This window comes from Wasmannia auropunctata, unplaced genomic scaffold (assembly GCF_000956235.1).
Source record: "Wasmannia auropunctata unplaced genomic scaffold, wasmannia.A_1.0 LD336088.1, whole genome shotgun sequence".
Classification (NCBI taxonomy): domain Eukaryota; kingdom Metazoa; phylum Arthropoda; class Insecta; order Hymenoptera; family Formicidae; genus Wasmannia; species Wasmannia auropunctata.
In genome coordinates this window covers 2,524,528-2,551,480 of record NW_012026802.1, presented here as the reverse complement: position 1 = coordinate 2,551,480, position 26,953 = coordinate 2,524,528, and the positions used below count along the sequence as shown (strand labels likewise).

Genomic DNA, 26,953 nt, shown 5'->3' with positions numbered 1-26,953 from the left:
GTTACGACGATGCGGAGACGGAATAACTTGTCATATGATGTCAGGCGTACGCGCACCGAGCGCGGTCGTAACATCTGGCAAGTGTTAAGGTGCGTTTAAGCCTGTTCGCGCGACCGGCGAGCGAAGGAAATAGCAAAGACGCAGTAGGTCTGGGGCGACATAAAACAATTTCAAATTTTGTATCTACGTTTTCACTTATTATATCTACTTTATATAAGATACGAGATAAAGAGAGAGATACAGATGTCGCAAAATGACCGCGTAAATCAAAGTGTTTACACATTAGCCACGTGGAGTCCGGTAGAAAAATGTGCGAGAAAAGCTGCAGCCCAATCTCTCGGCTAATAATCTACGACTACATCTTTCTAATCCCCTCTCCCTTTCTCTCGTATCTTGTGATATATATCACAGAAATATTTTACCCGCTTTTTTTTCACGCTTCTCGAGATGTCGATACGTCAGATCCTGAGGGCCGAATTTAAACTCGACGTTCAAAATTATCCGACGTTTTTCCGGAAGGAGCAAAGTAATGGGAGTTCGATGTTTAAGGAAATAAGGAAGTTTCTCCAAAACGGCCGTTCTTTTCATAAGCGAGCGGATACGTGACTTTACCTCTAAATGTAATCAAAGTAATATTGCCGCAAACGCTCTTTTGAGCGCGTTTTCCCCGAAGGGGGATTTCCCCCGGCAAAGTTTAATCTGCCAACGTAATTCAGTAACGGTTTTCTTTAATCAGATTTCTCGGATGAGCTCTAACGACGCTACCAACGAGCAAAATTTCTAAACGCGAATTCAATCAATTCATGCAAAGCAGCCAGTTCCGAGATACACAGTCTATTGTGCTAATTTACGCGTGGTTCTCCATTTATCGTTAGCGTTACATCGAATGCACGACATTAGCGCACCTTAGGAACGCATAAATTCTCGATCGGCGGACGTGAGTGATCAATACTACTGATTCCGCGCTGGGGAATTCAACGTTTCGTGACGAATTAAACGTCGGGCGAACATATTAATCCGCTTGCGCTATGCGCTCGCATTGACGATAACGATCGCACACGCGACCAGCCTCGCAATCGCTCGCACGGACCGAATAAAAATGATAATGATTTATCCCGCGAGGAATCCCACGTTATCGAGTAACACATCATTCAGTCGAGCTAATATTTGCATCGTGCAATTAATCAATCATATGACAGTGGCAAAAGGCGTTTCATTTCTCTTTTTTTCTCCTCTTCGTCAAGCTTATATGTACTGACAGCTCGCAACGTTTCGGGCGCGCGCGACGCAGTTTCGCCCAAAAGATATAATTACGTGTCACATTTCTGATATTGACTCAATCGACGAATTCCGATTCGGTCTACATAGCAACACTTAACTTTAATATCTGCACGAGACAAAATTGTTAGCTTAAATAATAATCCAGTTTTCGTTATGTAATTCTAAACTTTCCTCGATCCAACTTCGATCGTGCGCTCGAACTTTTTTCGCGCAAAGCTCTTCGGGAAACGGTTGTTTTAACAAGATCGACGACAGCTTTGAATTCACAATGAGAAGACGCCGGCGACCTTGCCGCGGGGAACTGCGAGAAAAGTTGATCGGACTTTTAAATAGAGACCGCCAGCTGAAAGCCCAAACTAACATTAATTGAGCCAATTATCGGGGATTATTCTTTCGAGTTGCCGTGCCTAATAACGATAGGCAAGCGACAACCTATGTTTGCACTATAACAAGCATTTCGGGGATGCGCGCACGACCCCACCCACAGGGAACTCAAATCCCCATCCCCCGCTATAGATTTCCTGCAAATATTACGACTTTAATCAGTTTACAAGTTTCACAATTTATAGCGGCATTAAGCAGAAATAATTGCTCCGACCTTTCATTGGAGCGTCGCGCGCTATTCTCTCAGACGTTGCACTCCCACATACCTACGTTGCATGCCGCTCTGGATTTATGTGGATTAAGAGAAAACCAAGATCCCGTGAAACACGTTGGAGGCGCGGATATGCGCGGTGACCGACATTCATCATCAGTCTAATTTCCCACACAATTCTAATTATTTCTGACTACTTTTAATTATTGCGACACATTTTTTTCTAATTATTGAAAAGTAAAACGATTTCCATGAGTTTAAAATTATTTTAAATGTATTCTCGAATTGCCATTAAATACGTATCGTAATTAAATTTTTGAATTAAATTTAATGTTCGTGTGACGACATTGCATTTCTCTGTCATGACAAAAAGTTCTCACTCTCGAGCAACCTGTATGTATACTCGTGTATTCTCATGTGAATTATACGTGTGCTTAATTCAGGAGTAAAATCCCTTTGAAATGTGTGTGAGAAAACACAACGTAGCCGGATTGTGAGTTTTTTAGTCGATGAAGAATATAGTTAACTAGGTCATTTTCTTTTTTTTTTTTAACAAGCGGAAGGTTTGTCTGCGCCCGATTGAACGGAGGATTCATCTGTAATTAAATGGTTTTCGAATTTAAACGAAAGCCCTAAAACACCGAGCGTTTATTAGCCGATGCAGCGGCGCGGATCAAACTTTATCCTCCATATCCGATCAGTCGCGAATTAAAGGGGAGGACTTTGAAGAGAGACTCCGAAATGCGGAGGAACGGTTTAATACTGGTCAACACGAATACGAGCAGTATTTAGCATTTAGCATTTAGTATATGTAAAATTAAACACGAGTTATTTAACTGTACGGTCAGGCGAAGGTATTTTAGGAGCGTCGCGATGAAGACACTTTCGAGGGACTAAAATTGACGCACGCGACGTGAATATTCCAAACGATTTGAAATAATCCGCTTTTCCTGGCGACGCACTAGGTCTGTCGCTTTGGAGTTCCGTAAATACCGAGTATATAACGATCTCCAAAGCGTACCGACAAGCAACTCGACGAACTCCACGAACGCGTCCGCATTATTCGCGCGCGCCTATTTCAAGGAGATATTTAACCCTGAAATAAAATTAGGGACAAGAAAATCCGCATCGGCCAAACTTTAAACAGCCGCTGCCAACTGCAGCGGTACAACAGAGAGTGCGTGTGTTTTCCTAAATCCTGTATGCGCGCAATATAACCTACGACGTTAGCCGAAAGTTGTTGGAAGACGATTGGTATACGGCAAACCGGCGAAATATCAGCGTCATTCTTATTGAACCTAACGTCACTCGCATCTCACCATTTATGTCAGCGGCATGTCTGGCTCTTTGTTCAGAAGCCCAAGGATATTACAATATCGACATGTCACGCTTTAAAGCTGTCAAGAAATCTCAGGCATGTAGTAACACGAAGCAAATGCACATTTACTTTCATGACAATCGCAAAGCACAATCCAAACATGTTTTCGACATGTCATGCATTTCTTTCGAAACGATGCGAGCCATAAACATCATGCTAAACTAAATATTATGATTCAAAACATTATTTTGATAAAAAATATTTAATAGAAAATTTGATAAAAATTATTTTATAAAAAGTATTTTTATAAAATTTTTAATAAAACGATAACAAAAATTTCGCCTTTCCTTTATGAAAGTGAGAAATTTTTTCAGCTTTACTAAACTATTGAAAATTGAAATCTTTAAATTAATAAAAATAAAAATTTTGTTGCATATAAAATCTCTGTCATATTTTTGTTTTACATATATTCGACGATCAATTATTATAGTTAATAAACAAAAAGGAAAATGTTGTTTACTATAAAAAAATGCTAAATCTTATACTTTCCTTTCTAAACTTTCTTACGCAAAAATGAAACTTTTAACATTTATTCAATGTCCTTATGAATACCTGGAAGATGAATGAGAAATCACGGGATTTTTATGACCAAATCACTTCGATAGGAAAGTTTTGCCGATAAATTCGCGGGGAACTTTTTTAGTTTACGTATGGTAAAAAAATCAGCCTTACTTTTTGCATAATCTCTCACTTTGGTTCCTGTCGAAACTTCACAATTTAGTTCGAATAACCAACAAAATTATTGAACCATCAAAAAAGAAATTTTCAATCGTTTCTTTTTCTCCTTAATTTACGTTCGCCAATTTCAGCAGGGACAAACTTCTTGTTTGAATATTATTTAATTCAATAAAAGATAATGGTGATTTGACAATAATGATGATTTTAACAATGTTTCTAATAAAGTACAACTTAAGAATCTTTTTTAATATATTCACAAATTTAAAGCATTCGAATTATTCAACATATATCGCAATCTGAATTTAAAAAAAAATGTAATGCTCGTCTGACGACATCGCAAATTGCAGTTGACAGTGCCGAAATGAATTTAAGCCAGAAACTTTATCAGGTCATGCGTGAGAAAATGGACATTTCCGCAAAGAGAGTTACATACTTCTTTGGCAGTTAGTAAAACATGTGAATATTTTGATATAAATATCAGTGCCAGATATACTCGATGACATTTGCAGGCTTATATATTCTTCAATGTAAGAAAATCATATTTTACCACCCACATTTAAAAACGTAAAGAAAATGTAAAAGTGTAACAACAGTCAGATCAGCAATATTAAATATCACTGAACAAAAGTATAATAGTACAAACATAATTTTTTTAAGGAATATTAGATGCCTTTGAAAAAAAATTTTAAAAGTTCCATTTATATATTGAAATTTTTGAAATACATTTCTAGAAAAGAGAGAGAGCAAATCAACTGAGCTGCGTTTGTATTTAATCGATGTTCATCAAACTGTCCGCGAAACATGTTGAATTCGCAGTTGGATTAATGCAAAAGGTAGCAGATGGTAGAACGTCGGCAGTGACCTCTCGGCATCCCACTGAACCACGCGCTCGAGGGCAGACTATTTGGAAGACCGCCAACGACGCGTTTATTGTCGTAAATTGTCGTAAAAACATGCATGTATCAAACTAGATATCGCGTCAGTTAGACGTTGTAGCACTTAGATTCAATGATCCGTCAAAATAACACATGTCTCGTGATTTTTAGTAGCAGTACAAGTAATATTATAAATTATGTTGTAAAGGCAGTGAGAGAGAGAGAGAGAGAGAGAGAGAGAAACTATTCTCGTTCAGTCATGACACATTTACAGTTATTTCACTGCGAATCACAGTAAAAGCGATTGGCAAGAGTAGCGAAACGATGATGGAAATAACGACCAATGTTACAATACAAATTGAATTTAGTGTTTATGGGACGCGGAATGGACAATACCGATAATAATATAACGGCGATGCATTATCTGTGATATTTGTTTTATCAAATTACTAATATTATCCGATTGTTGTTAATGTATTATGGAATAACGATGAAAATGAAGAAATGTAGAATAACGTTTTTTAAAAAATACAGCCTTTTCACAGCGGCAAACTTTACGATAAAAATGTATACAAAAACAGATTGAAAATACAATAATTGATAACCTCCGTTGTGCAATTCGATAAAAACTCGGGACGAGTAGCTTTTATCGTGTAAAACGTGAGGTAAACAGCATGTCTCATTCGTCGATGAAATACTCAAGTAATACGAAAAGAAAGATTCCTTCGATGTTCAGAAAGAAAACATGAAACACGATCGTGGCTTCACGCTGAGCGAGATAAATAGACGGCTGGACCGAGTGCAGAAAGAAATTGCAAGAAAAAGAACATGTAAGGGAATGACGACGTGGCGAGAGACGGCAGGACGAAGTATCCCAGAATTTGCAACCTAATTTGCAAGAGCAACTTCGTAGATATCGTGTTTTCGTTAATTATAACGTCACTTTGAAAACATTCTCGTTCCACAAAATTTATCGAGAGATAAAGCTTAAACTGGTTGCAACTTTCTATTAATTACGGAACTCCAACGAGACTGAAAAGTAAGTGTACGTTGCGCAATATACTAATAAAAAGATTGTTAGCGGTTCAGTTAATCATTAGCCGGTCTCTTGTACTTGAAACTAATCAATGTGAGCATAGCGAATCATATAAAGATATCAAAAATATCAGCGAAATTGTTTATCAGTGATAACGAGTTAACATCTCGGTAAAATGTGAGTATCTCGCAGGCAAGAAAAAAGGTAAGAAAAAAAATCGACTCTCAAAACACAAAATGCACGCCGCAACGATTTCGTTCGTTCTGTCATCACTTATCACATATTTAGTCGCGCGTCACTGACACCGCGGAGATAACCAGATCCGTTTTAGCGCCAAACCGCGCATAAAGGCTTGAGGATGAGACGTATTTACGTACGATTAGTACGGCAATATTGTGCCGCACAATCATTTCGCGACACTTGCACTTGAGTAACCGAGAATATCAGTTAAATGTCGCCCGATAAAGAAACGTTTTCAAAGAAACTTTAACAATGTCGTCGCTTTTCCCGCTTCTGTATTTCGCAAAAAGATTTTTATCAAATATTTACGCTTCAATAAAACCTTTCCGAATAATACAATCGTTAGTAACTATATAATATCGCAACTATTAAAATGTGCGTATTTCGTGTAAATATATCGCTAATATATATATTTGCTGATCGTTCGGTTGCTTCGATTTGCGAGAGCAGCGTATGTACAGCGCGTCTTGCACTTTAAAGCGTGCATGCTAAAGATAAAGAGACATGTCCGATATGCATGCAGAAAGCGTCTAGGCCGCGAGCGAAAAATTCTAAGATGGATTTTGCCTTATCTCCTGTCCTCGGTAATCATTTGTAAGAATTGGCCAATCCCCGATTCTTTTTATATTTAATAAATTGTGTGTGAGATGTTTCTTCGACAACAATGATTTCGCAGCCCGTTTTCCGTTTCGCTCTTCCTTTTTCGCTACCCTCGACGGATTTCAGTCTACAATGGCATAAAATTCCGAGAAATAAATATGTATTCTTGAATTTGCCAGACCGTTTCCCTCTTTATGTTACAATTTCTCCAACTTGCACGATTCTCGTGAACTATGGTACGGCGATCGCATACACACAAACGTATATAAGTTCAGTCGCGGAAATTCTGCCCTGCAATGTGAGCAGTTCGTTGCGCGAGTCAAATTTAAACTTTCCGTCGTGTTTCTCACAAAAGTACTTAACTCCCGCGAGAACTTACTCCGCTTGAAGAGCTTCGGCTTCGAGAAATTCTGGAGATGAGCTTTATCGCGTCTCTTCGCTAAAGTGCCGCTTTCTCGAAACGCACGTTTAAGCGCACTCGTGCGCCGCACGGGTCGCGGAGTCACGTTTCACAAAGGAAATCTTCCGGCGTGCTCCTCATACCGGGTATCGCTTTCGCGACTCTCTGCCTGCCGGATTCGTGATATTCCCCCGCCTTTCCGACGACTCTCGCATTCGAAGTGGTAACGCGAATCGGTCGCCTCGGGTTACTCACGACGCTCAAGGGAGGATGATAATCTTCCGCGCGCGGGTGGCGATCGACATGGGAAACGGAAGTTCTGTCAGCTCTCCAGCGCTTTTCGCCCGCAAACACCTCGTTTAAGCACACGGGATCCGCGATGCCTCTTCGATAACTCTCATTATCTCTAATCGACGACGCTGACGTCTCGTGAAATTTTCTCGCGTCGAACGGTGCGATCTGATGGCTCAATTTCGGCATCGTTTTTACGGCGTACCTTGGAATCGCAAAATCCACGTTTGCAGACCTCGATTCCGATATTTCGTCGGTGAGAACGATAGGAACAATCGTGATCTTCTCTTTCGCCCTGGGTAAACGAAGATATCGCGCCTTTCTGAATTCTGTCGTCGTCAAATCTGCCTCATCTCTCTTGAACTCGGAAAGTCTCGGCGGATCTTTCGCAGTCGGAAGTCGAGAGTCAACTTTCTGAACGCAAAAATCGCGTTTGCTCACTGCGTCAGCGAGCGCATCTCGTTTATTGGCTTCAACGGAGCATATCTTCGTGGGAGGCATGATCTTCGCCATTTCTCCCGAGGAATCGGCGCGCACTTGTTGCACGAAAATGCTCGACACCTTAGCGAGTAGGACGTTATTACTCGGAGATGTTGTCGTTGACGAAGCGGTCGCCAGACGTGAATGTTGAATAGGACTAACGGCTCGGCTGGTGTAACGCTTCTCGACGATGGTACGAAATTCCGTGTTCACGCAGACGACACGAATCTGAGGAACGCCAGCTGACGCTGATACTGTCCGCAGTACCGCACGATCAGGATCCACAGGCTCGATCGATTTTAATGCAACTGCAGACGAGGGGATTCGATTGTCTTCGGCGACGCGTTCGGTTTCGGTTAGAACGCTTTTGTGATAATTGCTACCGCGATCGGCGAATTTCGTTTCAACGACCATCGAATTTTGATTACCCGAGAGAATCTCGGAATGTTCGTCCGACCGTTTATTCGCTGTTCCTTCGACAGTGGACCAATTGTTATCGATCACTTCCACAATGGACACCGAAGACTTACGTCTGCGGATCTCAAAAGAATTGCTAGTCGACGTCCGCGAATCTTCCACAGTCCGATATCGATGCGAATTGTACTCCATTCTGCTGAGGACATTTGAAGGATTTGTAGTGACCGTATCGCGAGGGTACCAACCGTCCCATGCAGAAGTGGCTTTCTCTATTACAGTTTTAGACTTGCGATAGGGTTGAAAATTGCTATTGGAAACGCATCCGTTACGAGAACGGTCATCTAGAACATTTTCTCCGTGAAACGTACGGCTATTGACGGTCGTCGGAAAGTAAGATATGCTATTTCCGATCCGACTAGAGGATCGAGGACCATCGAAGTTCTCGAACGCGCGAGTGGGATCGCGTACGGCGAAACTTAACGCCTCCTGTCGACGAGTCGAGCCGTTCTCGTTCAACCAGCTGGTACGAGAGCCTCTTGGAGTGGTCGGTTTACCGACCACGGAGAAAGTCGAAGGCGGCGCGGTCTTATCGACGAGAGCGGATCGATTCTCGGCGCCAAAGCTGATTCCCGTGCAGGCTTGTCGCAGACGCGTCTGGCCGCGATTGGGAAAATAATTGGACGTGCACGGCGACAGCACAGATTGGCCGAACGTGTCGTCTGGCCGATCCAGACGACAGGAGACGTCAAGGTCGAAGCCCGTGCCGCTGAGACCCAATGCCCGAGCCTTCCCGATAATCTCGTTATATTGGCACCGGAGCGAACTCAATTCGTGGTCTATTTTCATCAGCGTCTCGACGTCGGTGGACACTCGTGGGTGTCTCTTCGTCTTGCCGGCGTCATACGGCAAGGCGAGAGGGTCCGAAAGATTCGGTGGGAAGTAGACCGACTTGATGGAGGAGCACGGATTCCTGGCGACGTCAACGAGGACGTCGTCGTTTGTCACATTGGCAGTACCCTCGTCATTGACGAATGTCGGAATTGCGTCTCGCCGTGGATCCCAATTCATCGCGCGATGGTTATTTTTCGTTTCGTGAAGCGTCACTTCCGCCACGAGCTCCTCTGACCTCCCGTCATTAATCACCGTCGTATCCTACAGAGAATGAAGGCTATCGTGATCGTGGGAAGGACGATCGATTTATCCCTCTCCTCTACAACTCTTTATACTTTATTTATTCTAATAGACGCTTTATTCTAATACGCGAATCATAAAATATTTCCAAACGTCAAAAATGAAAGATTATATATAAATGGATAAATAAATCTTCACACGTGACTACTCATAATTTTTCATAAATTTCATTGCGAGGAAGATAAAGCTACTTGATTCGTTGGCGTTAAACGTCCATAAACGTACGCAAAGTATCGGCAGCTTCGTTCTTGGCGCGAGTCGCCTCGTCTCATATCGCCGGCCACGAAAATTGGTCGTCGCGCCGGTCGTTAACGAGACCGTCGAAGGATAAGGAGAGATAAGCGGCGCCATCCTCTTGATAATCATAGACATTTTCCTTTCACGCGCGGACGACGAGGCGGACATTAACGCGACGTCAGCAGCTGTAAAATCCATGGAAACGCCGCTCGGGATTCCGCCGCTTTTCAGGATCGGCAGGGATTTCGACTGTGCCAAATTCTCAGGCATCAAAATAAGGCTATCATGGGCGTGCGTGGTTTTCCGGGTTAACCTGTTTTCCATGAGTTCGTGCGACGAATCGGAAATAACTTCTCTCTTTATCGCGGATACGTTCCCATCGAACGCGGCGCGTTTGCTCAAGGAAGCGCTTTTCTCCTTGAGGTAAACGCAAAGCGATTCTTTGGCTCGCGCTCCGTGAATTCTGTTGCCGCTCCGTTTCGAAAGGATCATGCCTTCGCTAGACGTTTCATAATCTCCCTCTGCATAAAACGGGACAATTTGAATGCCGTAAATTCATTATTTTATTTAGTACAAATATCGTTTTAAACGTAAAAATACTTAAATTGCAGATAAATCATTAAAAACGCTACATCAATTAAATTTCGTTAAAAAGGAGAAAATGACGAATAAATTAACTGTTTAAAATATTTCATAAAAATAGTAAACTTATAGAAAATGTAGGGGATATAATATAATAAAATGCAATAAAAACAAAATAGACTTCGTCTAGAATTTCTTTTTCCTAACTTTAATTAGAGTTCAACGGAGTAGTGATACATCACTTTTTTTTAAGAACTCGAGCTAAGTAACCTATAATATATCTTAATCTTTTATAAATTTTTTTATATTAACTTCATTCAAGTGAATAAAAAAAAGTATTAAGGATAAGACAATGGCTGCGTTAATTATTTCGTTTCCAAGTTACATTAATACATGACTCGCACAGATTCAATTCTAACAGTTCTAAGATTAATGTCTCTCTCCCAAACCAACCGTCCGTATCGGATGCGCAAGTGGTCGGGACGAAACTCGACACCGGTCGGACCGATCTTTCCGGTTCGTTCAGCCCGTCTCGTCGTGTCGCGTCGACGGGGAAAGACGACGGGGACGGGACGGCGGAGGCTCCACGTCCCTGGCAATCTGTGCAACTGGCCTTCGGGTCGCGCGACATTGTCACACAAGAGCGAGAGGTTAGCTACAAACCGTCCTGCATCCCGGCCGGCTCCGCCGTTTCGCGGATGTGCAATCGTCACTAACAGACAACGCGACGACACGATGCACTACTACGGTGTTCACGCGGTGCATAATTTCGCGAAACTGGGAGAGACGTTGTCGGCAGTTGCGCCGAAGGAAGCTGAACGAGCAGACGTTGGCAGCCCGTGTGACAAGCGAAATGACATCGGCCACGGTCGACAAGATGCGAAACGACACTTTACAATTAGTGTCGTGGCATATTTCGGAAATATCCTACCTCTCTCTCTCTCTCTATATATATATTTTATTTCCACATTTCTGTGAAATTATTTATGAAACTTTTGCGTAAGGTCAACGTGATATATATTTGTCGTTTGCATACATTTGCATGCACTCAAGATTTCGATCTCGCGGCGCTTATACACAATTGCGATATATATTCTTGCGATATATATTTTCGTCACAACTATATTTTGCGATTTTTACAATCGTGAATATAGAGATGGCTTTTGCTACATCGGAAAGTGGAGGCGCGCCTCCCTCATTGTGCCCTTTTTTTCGCGAGTGGCGGTTTCAGTACACATATATATATATATATATTGCAAACTTTCGCGCGTGTACGTGATCTGTCTATGACAATATAAACTCAGTGGATTTCAAATGGCAGGGCCTTTTTTTTGCGACCAGGTTGCAACCCGGTGCAACCAATGGTTTCTGAATTGTCCGAAGTAACGAGACCAAACTGCAACAATACAAAAGCCGCGAGCAACTGCACTCGATATCGCAATTACACGTAACAAAATACGGTAGATGTTCTAGCAATGGAGCTCGAATAGTAACAATAAATTCGCAAAAGAATATGGTCTTCCGGATATAAAGAAGATAATATCGTTCTGCGAATTAAAAACGATCGTGCAAAAACATTTATCATTACGAAACAAAGTGATATTATATCTACGTTATAATTACAAGATATATTACAGGATATCACTTACAAAAATACTTAAAATTTTCGAAAACTAAATCGCTGTATCATAAATGTAATTCGTTTGTGTTACTTGAATTACGAAAATTGAATTTAGATAGGAACAAAGTAATTAACACATAATAAATAATTTTATTGTTAAAAAAAATCCAAGCGTGGAATCGATAAATTTTTGCTGTCGATATAAGTTACGTAAGGGAAGAGTTGACGTAAGGGAAGAGCTGACATAAGGGAAGAGAGATAAGAACAGCAGAGGAAAAAGATACATCGCATCCATGGGAAACTCAATATGTGAGATAAAAGGGAGAGAGAATACGTTAAGTAACTCTAGTGGTTACGTCCACGAAATATGGACGAGCAAGTTTCGGTTGATAGCCCGGCGTGTGCCGGTACTCGGCGAAAGTGTAAAGATCGCCATTTCGACACGCGTCAACTTCGATCGCTGCATAAGTAGCGTTGCTTATAAAGCAACCGAATTTTCGTAAAAGGCGCACATCCTAATCGGTACACATCCAGCCAGAACTGAATAAAATCATATTACGTAACGATATGTTAATCCAAAGCATTTCTAGCTGACTGTAATTTACATAATAATCGAGGGTCACCCGAACAGCGAGATTCTCGGGCCATTTAAGTAATTAGTAAATAAATTATATCTGCCAATGGGAGATGCCATTATAATACACATAGTTTATGCCGTGGTTAAACCGGAAATTTCTGTGATGAGCTCGATATATTTAAGATATCTAAAGTTGATTTCCAGTTATGCGGTATTTTTCACTGCCTCGTGCGGAATATTTTTGGCTCTATTCGCAAAAGAAACGGGTCCTGCAACTCCCGCATTTCATAACTTTTATATCAGCCTTTCTACATTTGCGCTATAGCGGATTTAGCGAACCTTCGGCAGAAGTTACGACACTCCACTAGACTTGTAAATATCCTATTTCTCACTGATGATGGTGATGCGGATTCACGATACCAAGTTTCTGAAGTTTCAACTATATTCACGTCGCATATTTACTGCACATCGTGGCCGCAATTTCGACGGATACTCGTATAAATGGAAAATATTCCGCGAAGGAGAGGCCACGCATTTTCCACCACCGTTTGATTCTACAATCCCATTTTCTCGCATGATATGTATCGTATAGTATTTATAGCTTCACACCAGAGTACAGAATGTCTTATTTAGCCAACTCATGATTTTAAAAGAGCTTTCTCGAGTCTAGATATCATTTACTGTAACGTGAAATATCGCGTACATGTTATAAGACAATACTTGCCAAGCGAAGCTTAAAAGTCATTAAAAAATATACATTTTTACTATAAATTTTACTGGAATATTATAATTTACTTTCACACCGTTTTTAATTGTGTCTTCTCGATAATTATAAATTGAGCGAGATAAAACGAACGACGAACTCGTTGCATGATTTCGAAGATTTATTTGCGTAATTCATATAATGCCATGAACTTCGAACGCGACGACGTAACAGAAAACGTTTATATGCAATTTCGAAATGACTCATTACGCTTCTCCGAAGAAAGGGGCAAACGCACGAGGCAACAAAACCGGCTCAGTTGCATGCGTTAGGTAACGAGCGGAACCGAAAGATCGAGCCTGCACAATGACACAACCGGTAGAATCGTCACTCTTTCGTGCGAGAAGTGGTACTTCCTTGCTTCCCGTTTTTCTCAAGGTTTGGTTCACCGATATTGCTTTCTTTGACGAAATTTCTCTTAATCCACTGTCATAGCAGATTAATGTTAATTCCACGTGACAAGCTTGATTCGGTGCACTTGTAATAAAGTAAAATAAATTCATATAAATGCCTATGTCACTAAATAAATATACAAATGTTAATCTCGCAGAAAAATATTTGTAATATTTTTTTTAGTACACTTTTTTTCGTAACAGTTTTTCAAAATAAACCGAAAGAAAGAGAGAGGGAGTATATCAATTATATAAAATTATATAAAATTAAAGAAAAAAGTTAAAGAGAAGTGGATCATAATTCCGAGCTTCTTTCTTTAGTTTACGTGCATTATATCGATTTATTATTATTTTACGCTATTCGCGTGACGTTAAGCGAATTTATCGAAGGATATCGCACCCCCGAGAGAGTGATCTCCACCGTTCGATCGCATCGATATATGTGCGATCGAGAATACGATGGAGAATTACGGCTGTGGGTCTCCTATGATATTCAAGAACCACCATTTCATGCGGTCGATTGATCGCGGACGAAATATTCGTTCCGCGATTCAACGAGGCCGCGTGAACCGAATATATACTATTGCCCTCCTACCGGCGTTGCATCGCGCGCAGTCGTAATGCCGAAACTTGTTCTATCACGATTGTTAATCAAAATGGCCAGCGGCGAGAAATTTTCATATTCATGAGCTTCGACTATTACGTTATGCACCTATTGTTAATGCATCCACGATTCCGTTCGATCGGTTGATGCTAAAAGGGTGATTCGACCCCTTTCAATTCCATAACATCAATCGACATTATGTCAATTATTTCGTGTACGTCAATCTTCGTGCAAGAAATTAGCAAGTAATCTGTAATACATAAATTAACTTTTTATTCAATTAAAATCAAGACCAATGGTTTAGCTATTATAAATAATAGCTATAATATTTATATGTATTACGTATCAAATATTGTAAACAAATTATAAACTATTCGATATTTTTATCAAGAATACTTTGTACGTGAATAGCAAATATAAATGCAGCAATATACATATGTACATAATCGTTGCATGAAATCATAATTGTATTTACTTATTAAATACAATACTGTTAATTAATTTGTTAAGATGAATAATTCGTTCATATATGCGTAAAAGGTATTATTTTAAATTATGAGATTATAAAATATCGATATTTTAATTGCTGAGCAATCAACAATCAAAAGCGCCAATAGAAAGACTTAGAGAAACAGATTCATTAAATTCAAGTGACACAATACCAACAATTTCCCACTGATGTTTAAATTCATAATTAATAATGCTGAATGCACAAATTTTTGCAAGTTATTCCTTCAATTTACATATGTTTCGTGCAATAAATTATATATCAATTTTAAACAAGATATCTGTATGCAACAAGTAATAAAGAGAGAAAGAACCAAATTCGACCAAGGCTAGATGTTGGTTGCCCAATAATATTTTCAAGTTCTTTACAGTGTTTCAGGATGCTTGTAGCATAATCGAATTGAAGATCAATCTAATTTATGATATTACTTCAGCTTTAAGTTATAATTGTGTTTTTAGAGACAATAATCGGCGCGCAGTTTACGTCAGCTGAAATTTAAAAGATTTAAACATTAAAAACATTATTGGGCAACCATCATCTAGCCTCGACCGAATTCTCTTCCCCTTTATTACTTGTAAATAATATATTTCATTATCAAAATAATTTAACTGTCTCGTAAAATGTCGTCCGACGTGACTGCAGCACTTCTTTCTTCTTAATTATTAAAAATCGTCGTCTCTGTCAAAAGTAAAACCGTCGAAATTCAATTATTGTTAATGGATCGACGTCGTGTTGCTCAAGGTAGCAGAATTTATATTTAATAGGAGAATATTATTTTCTCCGGAATAAATTATTAAGAGCCTTTTGACGAAAAGTACCTCAAGTGCCTCGCTTTCGTGTTCTTAGATAACGAGCTTACTTAAGGCAACCGAGACTACCGAGATAAAATAGAAGACGGAGGGAGGAGGGGGGCAATAACCCGCGCGTTAAAGGGCTACCGACAAAATCGATTGAGCCATCGACGATCGGTCGGTGTCATAAACTTCGCCGGGATTCCCGCAGGAAATCAGGAGGTGGTTCGAGAAAGGAGACAGCACGGGAATAGGGCGCTCCTTTTATCGTCCTCGTATTTTTCCACAGTAACATGTTTCTCTTCCCTTCGTCCTCTCCTACCTTGCGGTTTGCGGCATCCGAAGTAGGCTACGTGGAAATTTTATCGCCGCGCGAGAAGGAAGGGAGGGTTATACATATGAAAGTGCTAAAATCGCAAAATAATATTTCGCTGTCGCGTACTCGCCGGAATATCGTCATTTCTTTGCAATATACGTGAATTTTACAAACTACAAACTATAATCGCGATCGTATCGACGTGGTCTAGTAAAAAAATTAATGAGAAGAATTAATGTGCTATTCAAAGTAACAATAAAAAAACAATAAAAAAATGTAACCTGTTAATGCGGCAAACATCATTAACATTAGCAGTTCGTTTATTTATAACCGAGTCAAGTGATATATCGCTTTCGGTAAAATTAAAATGCACTCGCCCCCGTGGTAAACCAGTATTTTATTTTGACGATCCCACACAGCCGATCTCTAAGCTGACATTTTCGTACCGTCCGCGTCGCGTCGTCTGCACTCGGCGCGTAGATTCGCGAAGAAAAAAAAATAGCATATCTTCGCCGGGCGGTGTCTCGGATGTCTTAATTGTTTCCTTTTACGGAAATTCCACGGGCGAGCAAAAACGATCCGCAAATGCCGAATATTCCTGTTATTCGTATTTCGTGGTGAGACGCGCGCTCGATGGCCACGTTACGATACAATTTACATCTGCGGCACACCCGTCGTACAATTTAAATAAAGCCCATCTTCGCGGAAAAATGCGCGTCATGAATGTAAAGCACTTTCTGAAAATCGGCACGATGCATGCGGAGGAACGATGCATTTTCGTCGAGACAATTCTTAAGATGAAAATCTACATGGGTTACGAAAACCCGCGAGCTCCGAGTTATTCCGTGACGTGTAGATTTATGTTGCGCTATGAAACGGAAATGGTTTATACCGTTGTTATTGTGCAATGTGAGAAAATATCGTGAGTGACTTTTAAAAACAGCCAGGTATTTCGTAATCGTTTTGCAAACTAGCAATGGTATCGCGTCGATCTCTGTCAAGAGGAGAATTAGACATCGTAAACTTTTATTCGCCAACGCGAAATTACGAACTACGCGAAATGTAAAAAACAAAACGACGAAGATGGTTTAATTTCTCATTAAAAGGTAACTCGATACCTATTTACTTGTGATATTTTCCAACGGGTTGGTCGTACCCGTCGTCGCATTATAACACGATAATAAATGCTCGCAGGATAGCACCAATAAATATTTTAGAAAGAAGCCGACAACATCTTCGAGTTCCGGTTGTTCCACGAGAATCAAGTAATTTATATTCCGAATCGCAAGATGATCATTATTAAAATGGATAATGTCTTGGACTTGTCACTCGATACAATACATATATAAATACATATATGTACATATATATAAATTATACATACATATATGTCGATTTTTTTAATGAAGATGTGTCTAAAAAGAAATTATTAGGACCTCGAAAATATGTAAATCAGATAACATTCTGTATATATTAAAATATCAAGGTATAAAATTTTGAAATTTGTCAGCAAAACCAGTGTTTTAATAAATGATTTAATCATAATTTAATCGTAATTTAAATCAATATTATTCATCTATAATCTATCATCTGTGAACAAGGAAAATTTTAAAAATAATGAAGAATATACAGAAAGATAAAAAACTATTGTCCCCATATTTTGGAATCTTAAATAAAGCGTTTTAGATCTAATCTCTCATAAAAAGAGGAATATAGAATTATGTTCAATATCTTGCGATTAGGATTACTAATATCATTCCGCAATATAGAAAAATTTACAAAGGAAAAAAATGATTTTTAATACATTACATATATATATAAAATGTATTAAAGATCATTTTTTTCTTTGTAAATATATATATATATATATATATATATATATATTAAAAAATATCAGGCTCTTCCTGAGGATTTGTTATGTTATACATCAATCAATCCTGATTTTGCCGCAAGCGCCGTCTCGTACGCCGATCGGTAAAAGTTAGCCCTTTACAAAAAGAATGAAGGAAACGGAGACGGCGTTACTGATATACACGCCAGTTGTAGACAATTACGCACGTAACAGCCGCGTAATAATGCGGAATCGGACCCGTTTCGAGAGCAAGTCTGCCACGGGTCTGGCCGTTACGTCAGAGCGGAGAATCGGATGGACCGACCGGTTGCAAAAAAAATAAATGGGAGGTGCGCGGATCGCGGAGCAGGGCGTGTTTCTCATCGTTTCAGTGAAAGTAATCACCAGCATACATCGTGAACCGGGGACATTTTGTATAAAAACGCCGATCGACCGAGCTGATGGCACACTCGATCCAAAACTACCACGAGATACAATGAAGTTCTTCGCGGTAAGTCGAAGGAATTTCTTATGCACCCGCTCAGGCCGGTGCACAAAAGTACGACGGTTATTCACCGTCGTACATCTCATCTCTTTAACAATATCTTCATTATTCAGTTAGTTTAGATTTGCTAAAGCGCTCGTTTTATCATTATAAATGAAATTACATTGAAATTATATCCTTAATATGCATACGCTCTAAAAGAGCTATATTACAAAAATATTAAATTATCTAATTATATTAATTAATTAACACAAATAATTAAATACGTAATACGCATAATATTTAATTTAATTATTAAATTAAATTAATTAAATTTAACAATGTAAAGTCTGTCCTTTACCTTTTGTTAATTCGAACGCTACTCTTGATTTCGAAGAGTGTATTAATTCTTTTTTTCTTTCTTAAAAATGTGCAGATTGTGCTGTTGGCAACCGCCGTGTTGGCGGCAGAGAAGAAGGAAGACCCGAAGAAAGACAAACGGAGTCTGCTGCACGGTGATATCGGCTACGGTCTAGGCGGCATCTCTACCTATGGTCTTCACGGCGGTATCTCGAACTACGGCTACGGTCTTGGCGGTCTCTCGGGCTACGGCTATGGTCTGAGTGGATATCCGATCGGGCTCGGATCGACGAGGATACTCTCGGGATCGGGACTCTCAGGATACACCGGTAACACCCTCGCCGGCGCCTACGCTTCCGGTCTGGGATACGGACTGGGAGGTGCTTACGGAGGTTACTATGGCAGCAGCCCATACATCTACGGTGCTACTGGTCACGCCACCGGACTCGGCATCGGTCATGTGTTGCCCAGCGGTTTGGCGCATGCTAAAACCGAGCGCATCACCGGTCTCACCGTGCACCGCGAGGTCCAAGTGCCGGTCCCGGTGCCGCAGCCAGTCCCCGTCGAAGTAACCAGGCACGTGCCCGTCCCGCACCCCGTGCCCGTCAAGGTGGACCGTCCTTACCCCGTGCCAGTAGCGCAACCAGTACCTGTTCCAGTCACTCGCCACGTGCCCGTAAGGGTCGAGCGTCCCTACCCAGTTCCGGTACCGCATCCCGTCGAAGTACGCGTGCCACAGCCGGTGCCGGTTCCGGTCTCGCACCCGGTGGCCGTTCCAATCTCCGTCACGAGACACGTGCCGGTCTCCGTGCCATCAGCCGTAAGCGTCGTGCCATCAACCGTCGGCGTCATACCGTCGACCCTCGGCGTTGGCGTCGCCCCGTCGACCGTCGGCGTTGGCCTCGTCCCGTCGACCCTCGGCCTCGCGTCTGGACATGAATATCTGGGATCCAGTTTGGGAGCCATCTCGGGCACAACTCTGACCGCCGGTCATGGACTTGGCTTGGTGGACGGTGGCCTCGTCTCAAGTGGCCTAGTCAGCAGCGGTATCGCTGGTGAACACCTTGCCGGCGTGGAGCACGTTGGACTCAGCAGCGGCGTGATACCGACTTTGGGATCCACCGGCGGCGCAATCGTTCACGACGGTCTCGACACCGCATATCCCATACATTCGTTGAGGAAATGGTAAACTCAAACCGACAACTCGACTTGGACGTGTGTCTTTTAAGGCGCTTCTCGAACGTAATTCGCAGACCGAACGTGCAAAATACTAATTGTGTTATGTACGTTGTCGAATAAATTTATATATTTTTCTACCGTGTTTCACAGAGTCGTTATTTAACTGTATTATGTTAAGTGCAGTTATGCGATTATACCGCGGCTCTCTTTAAGATAATCATTCAGATCCCTAATATTCTGTAACGTTTTACCATTTTCGTTAAATAATTATGATTGTCCAGAGATCTGAACAATTATCTTCCTACAATTTCTTTTATCTCTCAATACAACTGTTTTATAATAGTTTCTGAAACAAATTCCGGTCTAAATTTCTCTAGTCCAATAAGTTAGACATGCCCTTTGTAAATCTTATCGAAAATAAAGAATTAAAAGAAAAAAGAGTACAGTTCAAAAATTTCCTGTGTCATAAAATGGGGGAAAGGAACAATACCGTATCGAATAATCTAAGAATAGAATTGTGTTCGGACACGAAATGCGAGACCAAAGTCCGAGCGATATTAAAAGCTTCAAGGAGCCGCATATCAAAACGCAATATTATCCGTGATATTTTTTTGTCGATATATCTAATGAAATTTTTTTTTTAGAATAATCTCGTTTATATTTGTCTTTTTCTGTTCGTTCGTCAAACATAAAATTATAACGTTCATATAAAAGCATAACGTTGCGTAACAAAGCGAGGTATTAAATGAAAAGGTTGGGAGTAACATATGTTCACCCATCCTCCCCGGAGTCAAAATGGAGGTGCCTCGACAAACACATGGCACATACAATGAAATCGATGCAATTGACTATACTAGCATTTTGCAAGGTGGGAGGAATGACGTCACGAAGTTTCTTTCGCGTCACACCGTGCTTGCAAGCTGGACACAAATCGGAGCTTTGTGAATAGACAAAGCGCAAATCGATTTCTCAGCTAAAAGAACTGAATAGAAAAGTCGGTTGTATCAGAAAAAAATAAAAAAAATTTCCAATTAGCTTTACAATTAGCTTCTTTTTTATCTTTCTACGGATTGAAACATAAAACCTTTTACTGTTATAAAATGAAATTATAAATAGTAAATTACAAAATTTATATATTACTATATGAGATACATAACAGTCATTGCTCTTTTGTGTATAACAATATAAAGAATATAGGTATATTTATATACATTTACTTTAAGAAATATATTAATTTGAATTTAATAAATTCAATGTGACCATTTAACACTAATTTTAATTTTAATAAAAATGGCAGAAAAATAAATTGTTTAATGTCGATAAAAATAATATGTATAAATTTTTAACGTAATGTACATACATATAATTGTTTGTAAAATTTTTACAAACAACTTTTTTGTTGGTAATAAAAATTAAAAATTAAAGTTAAGAATAATATAAGTAAAATATCTACTTTTTCTATGAACGATAACGTTCAATAAATTATTATCACAATAATGTTTTCGTTTAATATGCGAGAATAAGACATTCTGTGATACACAAGGAGTGGACATTATCGCTTGAAGCTATCAGCATCTGTGTAGTTTGCTTCCATTACCTTGTGTTAATTATCTCTTTTTTGCAAGCAATATATATATATGTATATTATTGATACAACGTTCATATTTCAAGTATCAACCTTCAGATTATTATTTTAAACAATTTTCGCGGTTTACGTTATATGTTATTATTCATTCGAGGAATTTTATTGAACATCCTATAGTCTCCACACGTATCAACTACAGTCACAGCGGTTGATAAGAGACTGAAGAACCGTCGATACTATACCGGTACTATTTACCGTTCAGGTGCCTACTATACCGACATAATACTGTTAATAAAAACAACAGAGACCCCTCTTATCAACGACAAAACTCATGTAATATAAACGCAACAACGTAATTATTTAAATAGAAATAATCAAGACTTACAGTACAACGAACCGTATGTGGAATGCAATTGAATAACTCCAAACTCACCTGAAACAATTAAAAAATCAATGCTGTTTTATTTTTTTCAAGTAGAAAATTTCTTTATAAATAAAACTTTATCTTAGAAGCTATACCTATGTTATAAAGCAAGTATTTACAATGATTTCATTTTTAGATATGTAAATAGATATAAGATTCCTCATTTCACTTATAAACACGAATTTTAATTAGCGCAATCTTTTTAATTTTCAGCAGAAAATATTACAGCATAAATTGAGGAAATGGAGCGAGAATATGGGACAATTTCTGCATATTATACATTATGTTATAAATATTAACGAATCTCTCTATCTCCGACAATGAAATTAGCTGCTGCGGAACACAAGTGTGCGATATATTGACAGATTGTCACTCAAATTTACTGTACTTTCCAACACGATTTACGTCTTGTTTGCACATAACGATTCGTCCGTTTCGCGGTGTTCGAGTAAATAGTCGGTTTTGCTCGTTCGCACAGAATTGCGTACAGAACGGTCGTTTTTCCGTCTACAGCGAAACGAATCGTTGAATAAAAAAAAACCCTGTCTCAGTTGCTGGATAAAAAAAATATTTTTTTGTACGTTCTATCTGTTTTAAAACAATTTTGCGCAACAAACGGAAAATATTACTGCAAAATGTTTCCATTACAATTCATCGTTTTTATTTGCGTCAATGTAGTATTGAGTACAGAATCCATTGCAAATCTTTCATTTCTTTTTGCAAAATCATCCTGATGAGAATGAAAAACGTAAAAAAAGGTTTTTAATTCGTTCCATACATTTTCGATTTAGTTTCGCATTTTATATTCTGATTGCCATGTCCCAAAAATACTTTTTGGCGAAAAACGGATCGTTTTGTCGAGATTACACAAATGCACTTATGTAGTGCCGTGATTCACTTTGAAGTCTGTGCAAACCGTATTATTTAGTTTTAGGGATCAAAGCCGCGCGATTTCACTTGCGTCAACATAATGCACACCCGATTTTCGTACAACAACGAGCGCCTAACTTCCGTACAAAAATGATTTTACGCGTAGAAATTAATCCTGTTCAAATACGAAGTGGCACGTGCAGTGCAGAGGAAGAGATAGTATTAATATTATAGAGCAAAATAATTAATTAGATGTATATATATTAATTACTATCAATCTTGTTATGTTTGTCAAATGGTATCTAAATTTCTTTTTATCGAAAGTAGAAAAATCTATAATAAATATATTATCACCATCTCATTAAAGTGTATGTCAAATAATCTGAATATCTTTACCGTATTTTTTTTGTTTTGCAAAATCACATCATATTAATTTTTTATTTGTAATTAATAATTATTGCCGTCACTTACTGCGCGTTACGTAAATTACCGATAAAATAATAACTATGAATTAATAACTTTTTTTAAAGAAGAAATTATAATGCTAAGTTCTTAAATATTCCCGCGAGAACCTCATTGAAACATCCTGAGATAGATCTAGGTCAGATATATTGACATTATCACGTCGTATCATACCCTGTGTGTACAAGAGTAATCCCAGAGGATCATTTCGCATCTTGTAACACCCCTTTCGACCCTCCCCAAGATATTTCATTACGATTACGGTCAGCTAAATCAGCAGAAACGCAAGTACCGCTCTTCAAGTGATTAATTACTTGCAAATAACGGTTAACGATACCCCTACCTAATTCAATAATTGCCATGGAAATGAAACTATAGCTGGCTCATTTTCGAGCACGGACGTACCCGACTGACCATAGGTACATGCCAATTTGACCTATTGATTGAAGCTACCCATTGTGACAATATTAACCGTCTTGATCGCCTAATATGTGTCCTCGATGGCCATATATCTCATAAGCTCGAATGCATCATTAAATACTGATCTCGACATCTCATATATCTGAACAGGTCTCGAAGCCAAAATTGCAAGGATCGACGACGCAAGGGATAACGAGTAAAAACATCTTTTGGCAAGTTCTGCAAAACATCTTAAGACGTCACGAGCACGTATATCAACTTTTACGTATATTATTTAAAGTTGGAAAGCGCGCAAAGTTGCACGCTTTCTTTATACAAATACCATCGCGTACCCTAGACGAAATAAGAATTCTCGAAATTCCTCTCAATCGTCTTCGCTAACCGAGGATTCCAGAATGCCACGAGTAACTTTAAAATAACTTTGCTCTCGATGCTTATCGACAGAGCTTTCAAATTAGCCGGCCGTCTATCGACATTCGCTAACGTTTTTGGGACTGCCCGTTGAAGGACTTCCGTGCGATTTCATGAGAAATTCGCTTAATTCGACTAATGACTCGAAAGGAAAGTGGCATATGCTCGAACTGTAACAGCGGTAAGTGCTGCGCAAAATTCGAGAACCAACGATTTTCGGAAAATTTATATAAAGATTTCAAAGCACTGTTAATATTTTCAAGGGAGAACTTTTAACAATTTTAAATAACAGAAATTCATTCTCATTATTTTGTTAAATTTAAGCCAACATAGATTTAATTTGAAACGTGATATCGTGGAAAATATAAGCAGGCGATATTTCAAATTGCTATGAAAATTTTCAATTTTATTATAACAGATTTTATATAAACCTTGATCAAAGCATCCAATCCCAAATGTAATTCTCGCTGTAAGTCTCGCTGTTTAACGTTTTCCAAGTGGCTAATTACATGCGTGCAATTACGTCTACGTATTAAAGTGCACGCGTGTCTTCCGGAGTTGACGGACACACAGAATTTACATGCGTGCTACGAAAATTAAAAATCAGGTAATTCCACGGATAATTCCATAGAGAAACGAGAATGCTAAACTTCGAACAAATTACGAGCCGAACATTACGAAACCAGTTACGGAAATTGGCTCGTAAACAACCTCTCAGGAGGAGGTGAGTGGTACTTTACTCAGACGATCTCAGAACTTATGCAACCACATACTAATCTTTACGGTTTGTAAATGGAGCAATTAGACTTTGGCTTATCCATTCTATTACAACTTCGCAGATGTTAAGAACTTTATGCGACGGTATGAACCACAATCACGACCTGTTCGCCGTTAAGATCTCGCCGCCACACCCTCGTCTCCAATTGTAAATTTATTCAAGAGCCTAGATGGTCTTGATCGGTCACGCTCAACCTATCAGCCTGAACAAACAACTATCAGCCATCGAGTCTTCGCGGACAATAACAAACCTTTCAACCTGTTGGATCGACCGCGAATTAATTGAATTGGACGTTCCGCGATTACTTTTTCACAGGCACGTAAAAAGCGGAGCATGATGCGAACGAAAGGGTGATTTTGAAAGAGTACGTTCTTGAAACTGCGCTCGCGAAAAAAGAAAGAATAGAAAAAAGAAAGACACGGGAGACACGCATCATGATCGTTCGCAATAAATTGAATTTAAATTATTTTTTCAAACTCTAAACGCGACGTGCGGCGCGAGAGATCTGGCGCCGTTACTCCGTTAATCGTGACCACGGGATTCTCTCATCGTGTACATTCCATTTTGATACAAACATTCGCGAGAAACTCGATACTTCGACGCGCCGCTGAATTCTGTTCTGTGAAAACGTAAGCGAGTTCATCGTGGTCGTGGCCCCTTTGTTCCGCCGCGTAAACTGCAAACGAACCCGCCGGGGTAAAGCCACCCTTCGAGCGCCACTTAAATTACGGGATTTTCACGGGTACAAAGGCGTCAGCAAGGAGCGACGTGTCCGGCATTATCACGGGATCTGGAGGGACAATGCTATTGCTGGGTGTAGCAGCCGCGCGGGCACGGCGCGGCGCATAATAATTTTCACTTTACTTACGGGAGATAGCCGCGACAATTATCCAAGCATGCCGCCGACAAAGACTGTCGGTCGTAATTTTACGAGTGGCTCCAGCAATCTTCTTCGCGATAAACCTTCTCCCCCGCGGAGAATCTCTCCGTTGGGAATTCTCCGCGGATTATTTTGCAATTCGTGAGTAATACTGTATCGGCCGATAAAATAATTGAAGAAGGCACGAGAAGAGCACTTCCCTCTCTTTCGGGTATGCGTCAATATTGCTGCGAACGCTTTCATTTCATCGGAAAATAAACTGATACTCGAGAAAATATATAAATATAAGAGAATAACCCCGACTGTTCTAAATGCTTAAAGATAATTGACAGATAACGAGAATATTATTGTACAAATTATCAAGCAGAATTCTCATAAGAATTAATGCTTTTTATATATGTATAAAAATATAAACTACACATGTGTAAAAGTAGAAACAATTATTGCAATTATAATTACTTAATTAAAATTAATACAACATCTCGCTTAACATATTAAATAATATCTCTCTTACGCGTCAGTAATATCAAATTTTGTACTGACGCGTATACCAAACATGTAAATCTGCGTTTGGCGCATGTTTTACTGAATTTATTTTATACAAAATTATTAAATCATGTAAGTTTAAAGGAAATTTTTTTTCACTTCGGGCGTATTACTTGAGACTTCAGTGATGATAAATCATTCGGCGACTTACACGAAACATTTCGATTGAATGCCGCATAACAACAATCGAAGATAACTATAGGCTGCCAACGATACAGGATTACCTAAATGTCTAGCTAACGTGCGAGGCTGATATGAATTTATCGCATGACGTATCACAGAGCAGCGACGGGTAGTGTATATGCGTTCATCAAGACAAGAGGGTGGTACGCTTCTATCCTCGCTTGTAACAACGTGCACATGTATCGTACGAAACTACGGTACTAGTTGCCCGTGACATGGTGAAGAGAAACTAAACTGAGGAGAAAGTTCAATATTTCGTAGAAAATACGACGAAGGTTCCCGTACGTGATTTCAGAAAGTCCCTTCATTTAACTTCGAAACTTTTGCATCCTGTAACTTGCGTTAACAGCTCGGGAGAGAATACAACTCTATTTCTGCCCGCCTCTCTCTCTCTCTCTCTCTCTCTCTCTCTCTGTCTCTGTCTCTCTCTGGGAGAATAGAAAAAGTATATAGTCACTCTCGCGAGAACAACGAAAGATCAATAAAACGAAGACTTTTTTTCCGTTCTTTTTGATAGCTCATAAAATGTTCAGCGAGACAGAGATGAAGCGCACTACCCATGCTTAACCGGTAAGAGCCGAGAGTTAGGTGCTCGGTGCACGTTGTAAACGTAAGTTTTTCGCTGGGAACTAACCACCCTGTGTGTGCACGATGGCCGGTTTCTATCACCTACGGCTGATGAACTCT

General features: G+C 39.6%; 2 protein-coding genes and 2 long non-coding RNA genes across 8 annotated transcripts; 3 read left to right on the top strand and 1 right to left on the bottom strand.

The window, feature by feature from the left end:
• Window positions 1-1,655: 1,655 nt before the first annotated feature.
• LOC105448275 lies at window positions 1,656-5,906 on the top strand. 5 transcript variants are annotated; one of them, XR_974215.1, is made up of 4 exons: window positions 1,657-3,290; window positions 4,280-4,459; window positions 4,664-4,887; window positions 4,979-5,906. It is a non-coding gene; the product is annotated as an uncharacterized LOC105448275 (long non-coding RNA). The 5 variants fall into 5 exon arrangements; XR_974211.1 differs by having other exon boundaries at window positions 1,656-3,290; window positions 4,664-5,906; XR_974214.1 differs by lacking the exon at window positions 1,657-3,290 and adding an exon at window positions 3,298-3,551 and having other exon boundaries at window positions 4,664-5,906.
• A 435-nt stretch (window positions 5,907-6,341) lies between these two features.
• Window positions 6,342-12,803, bottom strand: LOC105448276. The gene is made up of 3 exons (XM_011686777.1): window positions 10,735-12,803; window positions 9,688-10,220; window positions 6,342-9,423 (listed from the first exon to the last, which is right to left on the bottom strand). Exons 1-3 carry the CDS (start codon window positions 10,910-10,912, stop codon window positions 7,186-7,188), a joined length of 2,949 nt encoding a protein of 982 aa, XP_011685079.1. The 5' UTR covers window positions 10,913-12,803; the 3' UTR covers window positions 6,342-7,185.
• Window positions 12,804-18,123: 5,320 nt separating this feature from the next.
• LOC105448274 (zinc finger protein 512B-like) lies at window positions 18,124-20,145 on the top strand. Its single transcript, XM_011686776.1, has 2 exons — window positions 18,124-18,195; window positions 18,605-20,145. Exons 1-2 carry the CDS (start codon window positions 18,181-18,183, stop codon window positions 19,715-19,717), a joined length of 1,128 nt encoding a protein of 375 aa, XP_011685078.1. The 5' UTR covers window positions 18,124-18,180; the 3' UTR covers window positions 19,718-20,145.
• Window positions 20,146-23,447: 3,302 nt separating this feature from the next.
• Window positions 23,448-25,977, top strand: LOC105448272. Its single transcript, XR_974210.1, has 4 exons — window positions 23,448-23,680; window positions 23,913-24,060; window positions 24,298-24,603; window positions 24,719-25,977. It is a non-coding gene; the product is annotated as an uncharacterized LOC105448272 (long non-coding RNA).
• Window positions 25,978-26,953: the final 976 nt, after the last annotated feature.